This window comes from Dysidea avara, chromosome 7 (assembly GCF_963678975.1).
Source record: "Dysidea avara chromosome 7, odDysAvar1.4, whole genome shotgun sequence".
In the NCBI taxonomy this organism is placed as follows: Eukaryota; Metazoa; Porifera; class Demospongiae; order Dictyoceratida; family Dysideidae; genus Dysidea; species Dysidea avara.
In genome coordinates, this window is record NC_089278.1 from 30,783,213 (window position 1) to 30,801,028 (window position 17,816).

At 38.5% G+C, this 17,816-nt stretch overlaps 1 protein-coding gene across 1 annotated transcript; it reads left to right on the forward strand.

Moving 5' to 3' along the window:
• The first annotated feature begins 713 nt into the window (after positions 1-713).
• On the forward strand, positions 714-15,650 carry LOC136260332 (protein unc-93 homolog A-like). The gene is made up of 4 exons (XM_066054023.1): positions 714-836; positions 9,586-10,534; positions 10,975-11,239; positions 15,357-15,650. Exons 1-4 carry the CDS (start codon positions 757-759, stop codon positions 15,545-15,547), a joined length of 1,485 nt encoding a protein of 494 aa, XP_065910095.1. The 5' UTR covers positions 714-756; the 3' UTR covers positions 15,548-15,650.
• Positions 15,651-17,816: the final 2,166 nt, after the last annotated feature.

The following is a 17,816-nucleotide window of genomic DNA, read 5'->3' on the forward strand; positions in this document are numbered from 1 at the left end:
GAGATGACAAAACAATGGTGAAAACTCATAATGACCAAATTTAGGTGGTGAAATATAGCAATGTGGGTGGGGGGTCTGAAACATAATTTGTTTTGTTCCTCATTACAGTAGTTACTACTGCATGCTACTTCACCCATCACAACACTACACTGCATGAGGATCTAACTGTTATTTTAAATCACACTCCCTCCCTCCCCACTAAATTGATTTAAGGTCAACTTCAGAAGGTTTTTTTTTTCAATTGTTATTTCAACAGGGAGGCAGCATCAGCCGAAGCTGTTTTTCAGCTACGCCCTGTACAAAAACGTACATCATAAACACACACACACACACACATCCTTAGTGGTTATTTAATCACAACATATCATGGATTACGGTACATGCAGCACTAAACAAGTTCAAATCCATAAAACAAAGAATGCCAAGTGTCCCGTAACATTTCGGTCACACCTGTGAACGACACGGAACGATGTTTGCCATACGCAATGTTCAAACGCACATACAATCCGAGTCGACTGTACTTAGCTACTGGCTCTGCAAGGTGTTGGTGATGACTTTCTCCTTTCCCTTCGTTGTAGTTACTGTTCTAGTTTGTTTTGCTTCATTGTTGTGAACTATCAGCTGGCCTGCAGATCAAGCTGCAGATTTACCCTCAAAATACAAAACTAGACACGTTTCGGCGCGGCCCCCTGTTAATCAAGAGGTGTCAACCCACAATTAAAAAGATTGCGTCTTAATAGCTTTGTCGATGCCTTTATGGTCCTGAGTGTACCGTTCTGCAAATTACATGAAATATTGGTTAGTTTCCCTAAGAAGATAGTCGAGCAGTTATCCAGGTGAGCTAGTAGACAACATTTCCCCGTCCACCTCCTCCCTTTGGATGTGTGTATCTTTAGCGAGATCTTTAGACCTCGCTTTAGACATATTAAATGTTTGTAGTGACTTGGTTTTATGGCACAAATGTCCATCCTGTGTTATCTGTATCACTGGATCTTGCTCGCGTTGGCTATAAAATGTACATAAGTATGTGGGGAGTATGTTTGCAGGATTGAGTTGTCCTTTTGCACAACCCGGACTTTTGACTAAATGGAAGAAATATAATTATGCATGTATCTCCCCCCTTCTGCTGAGAACACTACTGTTCCAATGCTATAAACCAAAAGCCAGTACACCACATACCGGCTACATTTTGGTGGTTTACTGGTACTGTATGTATTTATAGTAATTATGTATGTATGTAAACAGGAGCTTATGAGCCGCCGAAGTCACCGCCTTCGGCGGCTCATAAGCTCCTGATGTAAATATACGTTGGGTTTAGGTATTAATTGCATGTACTTAGATACATGGATTACTGGTACTGTAAGCGATAGTAATAGAGAGTAGCAAAACTTGAAAGTATCATATTAAAAGTAGTATGGGAATATATGGCACCTAATCTATATTATATATCTAATCCATACCTTAAATCCTAGGGGCGCTTTTCCTAATCCTAGGGGCACTTTTCCTAATCCTAGGGGCGCTTTTCCTAGGTGCTTTTCCTAATCCTACAAGTGCTAATCCTACAAGTGCTTCTCCTTAAGTAGGTGCCATATATTCCAAGTGTTTCATAGTATGAATTGGTGTTGCAAGATCCGAATTATCCGGGTCGACATTTTGTCCAGGTCAAGTGCATCTTGTCATCTATGGTCTCATCTACTTTACTGAATACATAAAATATAATATTGGTAAGGATTTTTATTGGGGCTTTTAGCTGTGTTCAATATTCTTGCCTATGGTCTCGCATGACCTAGATGCAACCATTCGCCACCTTAATGCTCCACAAATATGCTTTATTTACCAATTCACCAAATATTAATGTTATGCCTGCCAATCAATTGTGGGGATGGAAATGCGGAATCACGCCCATTTATTGGAATGCGTATTGCTGGTGGAGCCACTCCCACTATTTGGTACTGTCTGTAAACAAATGTATGGCTCTATGCCTACTTATGTGTTGCTGCTTGTAGGCAACATGGGGCCATGTCCAATTATCCGAATTGTGGACTTGTAGTCAAAACACTTTTTCTTGAGTAATGGTTTCATAAGCTTCCTGTAAACTTATGATATTATGTACTCAGTGTTGTGCCCAGACTGCTTTTTTTTCCTTTTGTATTTGGGTGAGACCATGCAAAAAGAAAAAAGTGCAGTCTGGCATGAAATTGACTAATGTTTTGTTGATATTTCCTCATGTAGATGACCTTTTCTATAGTGTAATAACCTGTTTATTTATGCTATAAATGTAGGGTTAAATAGTGGAGTTTGGGACTTGTGGACAACATCATTAATGCCCTAAACTATATATGTGAAAAGTTCTTGGTACATGCCTCTATTTACTATTCAAGTACTCACCCGCTTGCAACCCTGGTATGGATTATAATTGTAAGTTAAACAGTGAGTTTAGACTATGTAGCTACTCACACCCATAGCCTGATTACAGCTGCACACGTGTACTTGCCCTACATGGTCAAAATCTCTGAGAGTCATTCCATGATACTAAAATTCATGAGCAAAAATTAAGTGAATTTATTCTAAAGTTGAAGTTATCTCGTACTTCTGTGCTGTGATAAAAACTGTGTATGAATCTTGAGTGGCTGCACTCTCCGTTACTAGTATTGCTGGTAGTATATAGTTTGCTTACACACACATTTGCAGCAGAGATCCAGAAGATGGGACTAAGACTGCATGAGCAGATCATTGGGGTTTGGTAAGTGCAGCCTTTTTTTCTTAAATTTGAAGTGCTGAAGTAACACCATCTTCACAACATGCACAGTTACTGTATTAAGTTGCCATATGCTTCCTTTTACAAATCGGAAATTTTGGCTGAGACATTTTTGACAAATGTATTCAAATTTTCTCCTGCTACAGTAAAATTTCCCACTATATGGTTTAAATATAATTGTACATTTGATAATAACGTCATAATTTGACAATTACATGTACAATATAATTACAAGGGGTCAGGAGTCTAGTCTCAAGTTTAAAAAAAGTAATATTAACTGGAGCCCTGGCAAGACGAAAAGAAAAATAAAATTTTAGCTACTTATAAAACTAAATAATTATATAAATAGTTCAACAGATCAACTACATCTCATGATGCAGAAGCCTGAGCATTAAATATCCTGTATGAACAGGAGAGACTGCCTGCTAAAGTATACAATGTATTGTACTCTTCGGCAGATGGCATACATTGCTAAGATTTGTAATGGTCACAGGAATGGCTGAGACATCCAACTTCAATTGTTATAAAATCAACCGAATATCCAGCGTGTTGAAGATCCAGCAGTAGCGAACCATAGCGATCTTCTTTACGGTTCCTTGTAGCCAAAATAGTGATGTTAAATATTAGTGGCCACAGAGAGTTCTAATAACATGATGGAATTTGTGGAAACCAGCATGAGATCAGGTCTGCTTAGAGTAGATGTGATATGAGGTGGAATAGTGCTTGGGAGACTAACACTCCCCTGGTAACCAGGAAGATCAGCATAAAGCTTATATAACAAGGTGTAAATCCTTTTTAAAGTTCTGAACAAAGACCTGCAAAATGGAGTCATGATGCCAGGTCTTTGTTCAGAACTTTAAAAAGGATTTACCACCTTGTAAATTTGACAGCTGTATGTGGTTTATTGGTTCTTTATTTGGCAAGGGATAGTAAAAAACTGAGTGCCAGGTTTTTAGAATTACCACCATATCAACTTGTAACTTGTCTTAGGAGCGTGTATGAGTGTGTTGTGTGTGTGTGTAGTGTGTTTGTGTGTAGTGTGTAGTGTGTGTGTGTGTGTAGTGTGTGTGTGTTTGTGTGTGTGCGTGCACGCGCATGTGTGTGTGTATCAACTTCGCACTAGAAGTCAGATTAGGGTAAGACAAGTGAAACACACTGGTAGTTCTAATACCTTCAAGTGGGGTGTTAGAACCCTTGTGAAGGTTGATGGTGACATTTGTACTGGCATGTCTAGACCTGGCGGAATACCTGGTGGAAGACGTGGCGGTTGGTTGTAAAGTGGAATACATGAGCTGAAGAGAATTAAAATGAATATGGTGGTGATCAGTGAGACTAAGTGGTTTGGCCAAGGGATGGTTGTACTGTGGTGCACTCTGGGAGACCTGTGTCTGCAGCTGGTGGTATGGGTCAAAACGTGGTCTGGGTGTTGGTATTGTTCTTTATCCTGAAGAGGTTCAGTATTGCTGAGGCTGATTGGCATGAGATAGACAATGTGTAGAAAGATTTATAATTTATAACATATTTTAAATTCTCTAGACAAGCCACAAGGCTGCTTCATTCATTATTAAACAAGTACATAAGTTACATGCCCCTTTTGACTTGAGCTATTTCTGGTAACCAACAAGGCCTTGTATGTAGTTGTTTAGTTGTTTAATGTCCATAAAGACTGTTGAGAAAGGGGTTCTTAAATACCAGCACGAAGAAACCACTTCAGTACAAGCTTACCACTGCAGAAGTTTTATTATTTTTATATAGTCTCATTTCCCATGTAGCGACTAAAAGGAATTGGGACAAACATATTCATATTTTTAGGAAAATAATCAAGTGCGCCCTTAGCCTGCTGCAGCTAGCTACAGGTACACGCCTGGGTAAAAAATTATCTAGAATCCATAGAGTCTAGCTGATTTCATTTAACACATACAAGAATAGTTTACCCCCATACAGAAATTCACTACAACCATGTTCTCAAATGACAACAAACGTCACATTCACAAAAAAAGTTTATCTTTCCAGAAAGTATGAGTATCTAATATTTATACTATTTCATTTCTCACAGTTTAGCTGCTTTTAATAGACAATACCTCATTGGCATGGTGGCATGGGTAGTTAGACAAAAAGAAAACATAGATAGCAGACACACAGACACTACACTGCACACATGCTACACAACACACGCCACACACACACGCACACACACACACACACACACACACACACACACACACACACACACACACACACACACACACACACACACACACACACACACACACACACACACACACACACAAAATCAACCATTGAAGTGAAGCCACCCACTGGATGATGCTCCCCACTATCGGTTGTGGACTAAACCATGGCTACCTCTTCCTCCCCCGTGGACATGTAATTTGTCACTTGCGTCTGACAATGTCCTGTCTCCTTCGAAATTCATGATGGCAACAAGTGTGATAGTTGCTACACGAAAGACTTTGAATACAATAATATATATGTCACGTGTTACATATGTGCATGTGTGTATTCTAATATATGTTACATCTCCCTTGTTGTTTGAGTATGCAATCATACAGTTACAATAAATATGTGCATTTAAAATTTGTGTGCATGTCAGAGTTCAATAGTTTGTGTCAGTGTACCTTGCTGGCTTCCGAATTGTTCTCTCTGATCTGCGGAGTTGTAGGGGGGTGAAGGTACACTGTTTTGTCCTGCTGGCATTTCAGTCTCAGTGGTGTCAGCTTCATCACTAATACTGGTATCCTCTAGCCAGTCATCACGGCTGTGATCAGCTTGGTAGTGCCGTTTTGCATTCAGGGTTGGTTTTAGATGCCGTCGGTTTCGTCGGTAACTTTGTCCTCCTGGAGTATTAACTATGTATGAGCGAGGCCCATCTTGGCTGATGGCAATAACTGTTGCTGGTTCCCATTTCCCTTTTGCTCTCATCATCACTCTGTCTCCCACTGCTAGTGGTCTTAGAGTTTCCGTGTGGCGGTCGTAGTTATATTTTTGCCGTGTTTCCCTTTGTCTGAATTCCTTATGTACAGCCTGTGGGTTGATGAGTTTTGGTTGCAATAATTTGGTTGTGGTTGGAAGCAGGGTCTTTGTCCTTTGGCCCATGAGCCTCTGTGCGGGTGATCTTAATGTGTCTGAGATGGGGGTATTTCAATATTCAAGTAGAGCTAAGTATGGGTCCTGATTGTCTAGAATGGCTTTCTTAATCAGGTTTTTTGCTGTTTGGACTGCTTTCTCTGCCATGCCATTGGACTGTGGGTAATGTGGACTTGCTGTTTGGTGCTTGAATCCATATTCTCGCGAGAACTATTTGAAAATTGTACTAGAAAATTGTGGACCATTGTCTGTTATCAGTTTGTCTGGGACTCCATGTCTGGAGAACTGCGATTTGCAATGTGTAACAATTTGCTTGCTAGTGGTGCCGTTTTGGAGCAAGTTGATTTCAATAAAGCCTGAGTAATAATCAGCCATGACTAGATACTTCTGGTTGTTGATTTCAAACAGGTCTGCACCAACTTGAGACCATGGCCTGGTTGGGATTCATGTGCTATCATTGGTTCCTTTGTATTGCTTTGTTGGTGAGTACTACAGATATGGCAGTTTGCAACGGTGTCTTGAATTTGGGCAGCCATCCCAGGCCAAAACATTACATCTCTTGCTCTTCTTTTGCATTTTTCCACCCCTAAGTGTGAGCTGTGAATATTGCGTAGCATTTCTTGCTGCATGCTGTTGGGAATTATAACTTTTTCACCTTTGAATATGATGTCATTGCAGACTGATAATTCATCACGATAGTTCCAGTAAGGTAAGCATTTTTCTGGTACCTTTTGCTTTGTCTCTGGTCAACCCGTGGCGATCACTGATGCTAGTTTTTGTAGATGTGGGTCTTTTTTGGTTTCTTAGTGTAACTTTTTATTGGAAATTTGCAGAGTTTGTAAAATGTTGATGTCAAATTCCTCTTCTATTGATTCATCACACTCTGGTAGGTATGCTCTTGATAGTGTATCAGCTAAAACAAGTTCTTTGTCTGGCTGGTAGGTGACATTGAGTGAGTATTTTTGTGTGGTCATTATCATTTTCTGCATGCAGTCTTAGTGGCGCTTGGTGGAGAGGTTTCTTTAGAATTGCTTCAAGAGGCTTTTCTACCTCAACATTAGGCATGCCATAAATGTAGTCGTGAAATTTTGTACATCCGAATACTACAGCGAGCATTTCTTTCTCAATCTGAGCGTATCGTTGTTGAGTGTCTGTAAGGGCTCTTGAAGCACATGTTATAGGATGGTTGTTTTGGAGAAGGACGACACCCAGACCCTTGGAGCTGGCATCGACTGAGAGTTTGACTGGCTGGCTGGGATTGAAGTAAGCAAGGATAGGAGCACTGCTGGCTAAATGTTTTAATGTTGAAAAACTTTGCAGATGTTCTTGGTGCCACTACCATTCTGCATCCTTTTCTAGCAATGCTCTGATAGGTGCTGCAGTCTGGGAGAGATTGGGAATGAGTTTGGCAAGATACGTGAGCATGCCGAGGAAATGTTGTAGAACCTCTCTACTCATTAGAGGTGTCATTTCACTAATTGCTTGTGTTTTCTTGGGATCTGGTTTCAATCCATCTTTAGTCAGGACATGTCCCAGGTAAGCAATTTGTTGTTTCTTAAATTGGCACTTAGTTTTGTTCAATTTCAGGTTTCGTAGGAAAGCTCTGTCAAGGACTTAAATAGTCTGGAGTCATGTTCGGCCTCATTTGTTCCCCATACCAAAATGTCATCAACTTCAACTTCTATACCTTCAATGTCTTCAAACATTTCTGTCATCGTTTTTTGAAAGATGTCTTGTGCAGATGATAATCCAAACGGAAGGCGTTTGAACATGTAGCGACCAAACGGGCTGTTGAATGTGCAGAGTTTGGCACTTTCTTGGTCGACGCTGATTTGCCAGTATCCTGAGCTGGCGTCCAGAACTGAGAAGTAAGTTGCCTCTGGCATCCGTGTTGTTACTTCTTCAATGGTTTGCATGAGGTAGTGCTCCTGTTGAATAGCTTCATTCAGATTGCGGGGGTCAATGCAAATACGTAGAGAGCCATTAGGTCTGGTGATTGTCACCATGCTGTTTACCCAGCTGGTAGGGCCAGTGACCTTTTCTATTACATCAAGGCTTTCCATGCGTGCAAGTTCTTCCTGGATCTTTGGACGGAGAGTAATGGGTACATGGTGGGATGGATGGATTACGGGTGTTTTGGTTGGATCAGTTCTAATGTGGTAGCGTACATCTGTAATACAGCCCAGGCCCTCAAACACACCATAGTATTGTTCAAACAGCATTACATGATCTTTGGAAACTGTGTCTATGCGTTGTACAAGGTTCATTTCAATGCATGTAACAAGTCCTAGAATGTTTGGAACGTTGTGGTCTATGACTTCAAATTCAATAAGGTAATGGACGTCTTTGTGTTGGCACGGTATTTTGGCTCTACCACAGGTGCGTAACTTATGACCGCCAAATACTACCAGGCTGGCTGAAGATGGTTGCGGTGGATCTTTGCACTTTTGGTGGTATTGCCACTGAGGTATCATATTGCATTGAGCGCCAGTGTCAATCTTGAAGGTGGTCCTCTGGTGGTTCATTAGGATAGTGACTGACCAGTCCTTTACTTTGTGAGTTTGTCCAAGTGTCCCAATGAACAAGTCATCATTGTCTGGTGCCTCATTTTGGATACTGTAGTGGAATAGTGGTTGCGATTGGGTTGCTCTTGTGCAACACACTTTGGCAAAGTGGTTTCTTCGGCCACATTTTTGACATTCAGCTCCGAGTGCAGGACAGACTTGTTATTTGGTGTGCCAATTGCCACATCGGTCATAGTACAGCTTCTGAACATGTTTGTTCTGTGAGCATATTCCATGGATGGCTGGTAGGTTGTTGGTTTGATCATTGGTGAATGACTTCATTTGGGACGATGATGTTTCATTTGCCCTGCATATGTTAATAGTGTTAGATCAGGTTCTCTGAGGAGCCTACTGCGTGTTTTGTCACAGTGTATACCACACACTATTCTGTCTCTTATTAAGCTGTCCTTCAGATCTTTGAACTCTCATGTTAGAGTTTTAGTCTTTAGGTCTGTCACATACTGGTCAATGGTTTCGCCGTCGCGTTGGTTGTGAGTATTGAACACGTGTCTTTCCCACGTGATATTTTTCCATGGTACACAATATGCTTCAAACTTCTCCAGGATTTTTGCTACTTTACTTTTGTCATCTGCATCTTCCCAAGAGAACGTGTTGGAGATTTCTAGTGCATCCGGCCCGACCACGTGTAACAGTGTTGCTGCTTGGATTCCTTTGCCTTTCAAGCTGAGGCCGCTTGCCAGTGAAAAGAGTTCGAAACGTTGTCTCCACTTTCTCAGAAACGTTGCTGCTGTCTAAGTCTAACGGATCTGGAGGAGTGAGCTTATCCATTCTGACACCATGTGATAGTTGCTACACGAAAGACTTCGAATACAATAATATATATGTCATGTGTTACATATGTGCATACGTGTCTTCTAATATATGTTACAACAAGTTTCACTAGTAAACTGTGCAGAAGGCACAGCATTCTGCACCCTCTTTAGTCCTTCTTGGCACACAAACAATTGATATGTATATCCTTACGTAACAGTGCTTTGCAATGTGATAATAGTAAATAAATAAATAAATAAAACATGTGTACGTGTCTACGTGCATGTGTACAGTACATATGTGCATGTAAAAACCAATGCGTATTATTACAAAAAAGGCAAAAAAAATTATTGTACTGCATATATGTACATTTTCTTTTACATTCAGCTCCCTTGAAGATCTTGTTACCATGGCAACTGACATAGATATGAATGCATTGGAATTTACATCCACCCTTGCGATGTCTAAATTGACAATTTATAAAAATTTAGTCATTGTTGGACTCATAAATCTGTTCCAATATTCAGCTACTAACCCTACAAATTCATTGGTTACAAGTGTTGCTGGTAAAACTCTTGGAAATATTGTTTACAGCTTCAATTATTTTTTCTCATGTCTGTTTACTTTATTATCAATCCCAATACTAAACAGCGAGATGAAAGAAAAGCAGGTGCTAATAGTCAGCACCATGTCACTAGTATTTTATACAGCCTGTAATTGGTATATTAGCTATTACACACTAATTCCTGGGTCTTTGTTTCATGGAATTGCTGTATCCATCACTTGTGTGACATCACTAGTATATGCTAACAAATTAGCTACTCGCTATGCAAGAGAACAAAAACTAAATGAGACGAGTATTATTAGTTATTTCAATGGAATAGTGACAGCATTTTCCACAGCAGGTTTCATTACTGGAAATGGCACGGCTGCTTTGGTATTGACAATACTGAAGACCGATGACAATGATGGTTATGTCAATGGAACTGGTTTTAATGAAACAAGAAGAAATTTCACATATTCTGATGGTGAGTGTCGCACCAACGATGATGTACTGGAGTTTGATATTGCTGCTGAAAATGTATTAAGAGGAATCATTTTTATTTATTCAGTGCTTGGATTTGCCATTGTGTTTTTCATGGACAATTTAGACAAAAATGATCGAGTCTCATATGTATTTTATTGGGAACAGTGCTTAGTCCAGGTGATGAAGCAGCTATGGCCCAGTGTGAAGTCTTTAGCTAAACTAGCTATTACCCGACATATTCTATTGACCATTCCACTGTTTATTGCTACGGGAGTTGCCAATGGTTTTATATTTTCATCGTATACTAAGGTACAATGTTTGTTGTGAGTGAATGACTCGCTTATACAAGCAACTTGTTATTTAGATAATTACGTTGTGTTGTATCAATACATGTTGGACTTCGAAATACAGGACTCTATGGAATTTATTAACTCAAAAGCCCTGTGTTGCAGTGCCAGAACACAGCGAGGGTACTTCTATATTTTCTGAGTGTTATTAAATTATGTAGTAACCTGTGTTCAAAGTTTAGATCACAGCCTTGGCAGTTGCTTTTAACGTAAACAATAACAGCAATTGACTAATAAAGTAGTTGGGCAGTGTTAACTACTCTAATATCTAATAGAACAGTCACTTAGGCTGAAGAAAAACCTTCTTTGAAAATCTTCCCCCTACAGTAGCTATGAAATATACTGTCATGGTGAATAGCTTCTCAATGTATGGTTTAATAGACATTGCCTTATATTTCACAGATATATGTTGTGGAGTGTGTGGGTATACATGTGGTTGGCTACATCACAATGACGTATGGATCTAGTGGTACGTTAGGTAATTTTGTTACTGGAAAAGTACTTGGATTGCTACCATACGACCTAGTAGTGATTGTAAATTGTGTAATACACTTTGGAATCATGTTATTTTTGATATTCTGGGAAAGAGAACAAAACTACCTTGTTCTGTTCATTGTTCCTCTAATTTGGGGGTTTTCCTATGGCGGTTGGGTGACTATTTGTGCTGGTAAGTTGTTTTATAGCTTATTATTTTGTAGTGATAATTGTTTGTGATGTGACCATTATGTCCAGCAGAACAAAAACCTGCCATTTAATACTATTTATGTAAAATATGTATGCCACATAAATGCATGTTATAATGGTTTAGTATGCAGTGAAACAAATCAACAAAACCTAGACACCACCTGAGTTGTTTTGTGTTCGTACATTAAAGGGCACATGAGGATAAAGTATTGGAGCTTATTCACGGTGCAGTAGAAATGAAGCACTGTTGTGCAAACCCTGGGGGAAATTAAATAAATATGTGGATACATTATGTAGTGTCAGGTGACAACACGTGCTTCAGCTTTGCTGCTTTGTCCCATTTTATATAGCAGGGCCACAATTATCACCTCGATTAGCACACAAACTAAGTATAAAAGTGCAATTTGTACCTATCAGTTTGGCTCCAATTTGCATAAAACCAGCAGCACTGAATAGCATAATAACTTAGTCTTTGTGTGACATCTCCGACAACATGTGGACCTTAGATCGGCCTTTTATAGTGCACTCTATTTTTAGCATGATAGGGTTACCAACCATGTAATCCATGAAGGCTTGTTGATTTTAGGAGTCAAGAAGCTTCTAGTCTAAATCCAAGGGATCCACAAGAAGAGTCTGGCTTGAAATGTTGTAGATCGCTGTTAAGATCGATCTGGACTAGGTAACGATACTTATGATCTTACAGAAATCTCACTTGAATCTTAAAAGATTTTGAAATCTTGTCCGTGGTTTGTGGAGTTTGTCAATCCCTTGTCTGAATCAGTGGAGTATCGCTAGATATAATACACTACTATGGTTGAAAAGAATTTAATACTATCACTTATACATTGAGAGTTCATCAAGAAGCAAAGAAAGGCCAAGACGAACAGCTAATATTGCCATTACTTTTGAATAAAGCGCTTGCGGAACAATCCACACGTTTCATTTGTTAAACTCATCAATAGAAGCTAATGGCACCTTGTTTTTAACCTATGAATGAAAAAAGTACACAGCAATTAAAGTGGTAACAATAAATCCACACAGCCACACAAGACAACTACTCAGTGCCCCAAGAATTAATAAAGTCTATCATCATTTTTTTGTTAGAATGGACTTCTTTGTGCATACAAAGGAGTACAGAGAAAGAACTTCACCTTGATTTACCTGGTCATAGTGGACAGATTGAGGGAAGTCCTCAGTCATGAGTTATGCTATGATTGAATAATTAAGTGCTTGTAATTTAGTTACCATATAGTTGCTGTGGAAATTGAATTTCTCGTTGTTCCAAATGATTAGCTCCATAACTCCAAAGACTATTCAACATAGAAGGCTGTATTTTTGGTAGCACAATCCTTTGTTACTACAGATAATGGAGAAGTAATAAAATAAATGTGCAATAATGGCAGGTTTTTGCTTAGCGGTCACAATTAATGACTAACTATACTATCATGTTGATGCATGCATGTTTGTATGTATGTTTGTATGTATGTATGTATGTATGTATGTATGTATGTATGTACGTATGCATGTATGTATGTATGTACACTGTATGTATGTATGTATGTATGTATGTATGTATGTATGTATGTATGTATGTATGTATGTATGTATGTATGTATGTATGTATGTATGTATGTATGTATGTATGTATGTATGTATGTATGTATGTATGTATGTATGTATGTATGTATGTATGTATGTATGTATGTATGTATGTATGTATGTATGTATGTATGTATGTATGTATGTATGTATGTATGTATGTATGTACATACACATGTACACATGTACATATATGTACTAGAGCTGGGCAGCATTGAAAACAATTAATTACTAACTATACTATCATGTTGATGCATGCATGTTTGTATGTATGTATGTATGTATGCATGCATGCATGTATGTACGTATGCATGTATGTATGTATGTATGTATGTATGTATGTATGTATGTATGTATGTATGTATGTATGTATGTATGTATGTATGTATGTATGTATGTATGTATGTATGTATGTATGTATGTATGTATGTATGTATGTATGTATATGTATGTATGTATATACGTACATACACACGTACACATGTACATATATGTTCTAGAGCTGGGCAGCATTGAAAAATAGCTAATGGTTTACCTTCTGTAACAATATCATGGTAGTATATAAAAGCCATTGGTATTAAAGTAACAGTCCAATAAAAGTCCCAAATACCCATGCTCGGGTAGGTATAAACAGTGGACCCAGGGACCGGGGACTTGTAGGGACCCTATGTTTTGTGGAAAAAATTGGTAATTTTTAGATACCTTTGCAAGTCACGGTGGCTAGTCTCAAGTAGCCTAGATCACTCTCTGTCCTGTGATCATGACAGTTCCTTGCACAATGCCTAGAAATTATAAGTGCCTTGTAGGCCACTCAATCTTCATGCCTTCAGTAACTGTAGTATTAATCAATGGCTGGCTTGTTTCTAACAGGTTGTTGCCTTCTTGTGTTACATTGCACAAAGTCTGTTTATTGAGCTGCTGGTGTACCTTGCAGTAATCGCTTCACTAAAGCCAGTGCACTGAACCTTGTTAACTGGTGACATAATAAGAAGCTAGCATGCTCTTTGTGCAGCACAAGTAGTCTACTGCAGGAAATTTTCAGAGGCGCTTGTTAGTTAAAATACAGTGTGAACAATTGCAACAGACAGAAAGTGGATTGACCATGTGAAATTAACCACTGTGAATAGCAGAAGTGTGTAGTAAAAGTATAGAATGTACACAAACTAGGGTCTCTGCTGGTCCTTGGATCCCTAGTCCCTGGGTGCACTGTTTATACTTACCCTGATAAGCCTCAGGTACAAGTAGATTTCTAGGAAAACAGGAATGGGAACGACCAACCGAATATGTGTGATAAAAGGTCATCATATGCAACACAATGCTTCTTTGTAACATTGTTGGATCCTTCCACTACAATGATCGAAACACTCTAATAGAGCAGTCACCTGCATTAAAATACTCTAATAGAGCATTCAAGAATGTTTCACTAACTATCCCATCATGCAGGGACCTGCATTAAAAGCCTGGTAACTATAGCCATAGATTAGATATATAGACTAGCTAAGTCATCAGTACTGAAAGTTAGGTACTCCCTTGATTTAACCATTATAGCATGAATAGGTTTACAAAAGTTTCTAATTAACTGACATGCGACTGTAGACTCATTTATGTAGTTTTATGTGTCTCATTATTTAATATGATGGTTCATCTCTCACAGTGCCTGCATATAGATGCAGGAAGTTGAACCTCAGGAAAAAAATGTTACATGATGGGATATGTGGTAGTGCAGTATGTGCTAAGGACAATATGAGCAGTCATGGAGACTCTTCTTGGAGCCACTTCAGCTGGCCAAGCATACCAGTTGTTGCATGCATATTCCCATCATATGAGTTATAGAAGATGCAGTTTTGAAGCCACTTTCAGTTAACTAGTGAATCGCAGTTTTCATCAGTATTAATTTGGAGTAGCTAACTATCAATATTGATGACTTAGCTAGTATATATAATATACCTAATCTATGACAGCTATAGTCCTTCAATTCACAGACTATCAGTGTGGGTTTCTGGTGGGATAGTTAACAAAACATTCTCAACTGCTCTAATAGAGGATTTCAATGCAGGTGACTGCTCTATTAGAGTGTTTTAGATTGTTTTAGCAAAAGGATCCAGCAATGCTGCAAAGAGATCCAATCTGTATATATTGTATGATGACCTTTATCAGACATTTTTCGTGGATCATTCTCATTCCTGCTTTCTGTTCCCATTTTTCCTAGAATTCTACTTGCCCGGCACAATTACCACAGACAATACATAGTTTGGTTAGCTGATTACATCAGCACCGGCCTACAAACACTGTCACATGTCTGGTTACCCTCTAAATATGGGATGAAACATGCCTAGGGAGTCCATACTGCCCAGATGGTATGGCAGTATTAAAAAAAAGGAGGCTGTATTCACTACAGACTAACAATACTGGTATATCACCCAGTACTGATATGTGGTGTATGTACATATGTATGTATATAAGACATTGGTTTGCCTTAATTCTATTTGAATATTATATAGCTTTTGTTGGAACTAAGTGTGGGAAAGAGACTCAAGCTCCTGTTGCCATATACAGGACTGTATACTTGTTCGGCATTGGTCTAGCATCTCTGCTTGCCTTCATGCCAGTAAAGATTAATCAGATTGTTATCTGTACATCAATAGTAGTGTTTGCACTTTTACATTTGCTAATAAACAGAATAAGTAAATAGAACTTTACTGGATGCATATGTGGTTGTGTGCATTTCTGGTACTATGAACTTTAATAATTTATTGTGTACTATACTTATACTAAATGAGATGTATGTTTATTCATTGATACATATCGGGTATATTGTTCACAACAGGTTTTCTCATTCTATACAAGATATAATAAGCAATATAGGTTCTCACTACATATTAGGGAGTGATAAATATAGATTGATAGACTATGCCATGGCATGGTTCTTTGAACAATTAGGAATACAGTATTTAAGGATTAAAATGTCACACCATCACGTGCTGAATTTGTTGATGAAGAAATGCTGCATATAGGCCAGTTCAAGGCATCCACAAAACGCTACACAGTACATAATCGTTATTGCATGTCAGTACCGCTTTTCACCTTTGTTGGTGGTCAAACAGTGTTGGAATTGTAATAGTGAGGTAAAGAAAATGAACTTACTTTTCACTGAGTAGCGTCAGTATAGTAGATATATGGGTTGTATATAATAAATAAATATATGTACTTTTATATCTATCTGCGCAGACAATGCACATGTATAGTGAAGTTAAGTCAATAGCTCTTCCAGCAATATGGCTGTAAACCTCTATGTGAAAGAATATTGTAATATATTCATACCTGTCCATACATCCGGTATCACAAATTACATCTGTGCTTGTACATGATTGCATCATGTAGGTATATTGTATGAGATCATGTGACAGTGGATATATTACTAACCCACTGTATGGATGAAGATATTGGTTTACGCTTCATTATGTACTAATTCATCACTCTATACTGCATGCTGAAATGTATGCATATTAATAACCTGCATACAGCAATGTTGTGTGGTCTATCACTATATATCTCCGTGTGCCTGTGGAACAACACAACAATTTCTTGTAGTCCTGGAGGCAGCGGCGGAGGAAGTAGTTGATATGAGGGGGGGCTGGGCTGACCCAGACTTATTTCTATAGTTTAGTAAGGTGAGACCAAAAAAAAAAAAAAAAAAAAAGGTCACAACCAACTGACAAGTGCTTTTCGCCTCACTAGCTACCATTTCTAGCTGATAAACTACATAAAAATCCTTTCATAGCTCGCTACACACTGACTACTTTATTAGAGTGACTGCTCTATTAGAGTATCTCGATCTTTATCACGGTTTTCAGCCCCACTCCAAGAAAGATAATTTCGGTGTGATATCAGCCCCCCCTCAGCGGACCGGGGGGGGGGGCTTTAGCCCCCCCCCTTTCCGCCGCCTATGCCTGGAGGTCTATTGTTTTATTATCACTTCACCACAATCATTATTGCAAACCTCAGTTAGAGTACAATGCAGTTACAGATAATAAAATAAATTAATTAAAACTTAAGTAATTCTGTAGTTTCTGTATAAATTGACCAAAAATCATTACACGTAGCTATATCTAATGGTAAGGAGTTCCATGCACAATCTAATGGCTGAGAATGTCAATAAGAATCACAAGTACACAGTAAGTGTTTTAGATGGTATTGGTGCCCACAGGTGCTACAAGTAAAATTATCAGGGTATATACAAATCAAATTTAAAATTTTATAAGTTAAATTTAGCTTTAAGTATGATCTCCTAGTTTCAATTAGGGGTTGGCCAGCCAAGAGAGTTCAGTAAATTAGCAACACTTATGTTGTTCTGATACTTGGTAGAAACCTAGTGGCTCTTCTCTGAAGCATTTCAATTTTTTGAATATCTTGGGTAGTATGGGGATCCCATTATTGTGGAGGCATATTCAATTATAGGATGCATAGATGTCTTATAGCAATGTTCTTTGATGTGATGTAAGCATGGTCTTAAGTTATGTCGTAAGAATGCTAGAACATTAGCTTTTGTTTAATATGTTCTTTCCAAGTTATTATTACCATTCCTAAATACTTAATAAAATTTACTTCTCTTATAGGGACATTGTTAATGTGATATGTAAACTTGAGAGGTGACCTTCTGTTTGTAACCACACATTTTGATGGATTGAACTCCATTTCCATTTTTCTAACACTGACAAATCCTTCTGAAGCTCATCTATTGTGTTTATAGGGCTATACACTAAGGTATCATTGGCATACATTCTAATTTTTACTTTTAATGTTGTCATAGGTCATTGATGTAACAGATAAACAATAGTGGTCCTAAAACGGTGCCCTGAGGGACGCCACATAAAACATTGACAGAATCGCTGATTTTACCTCCAACCAAAATTTTAAACCTTTTGAGTTCTATTAGATAAAAAGTCAGAAATCCACTCCAA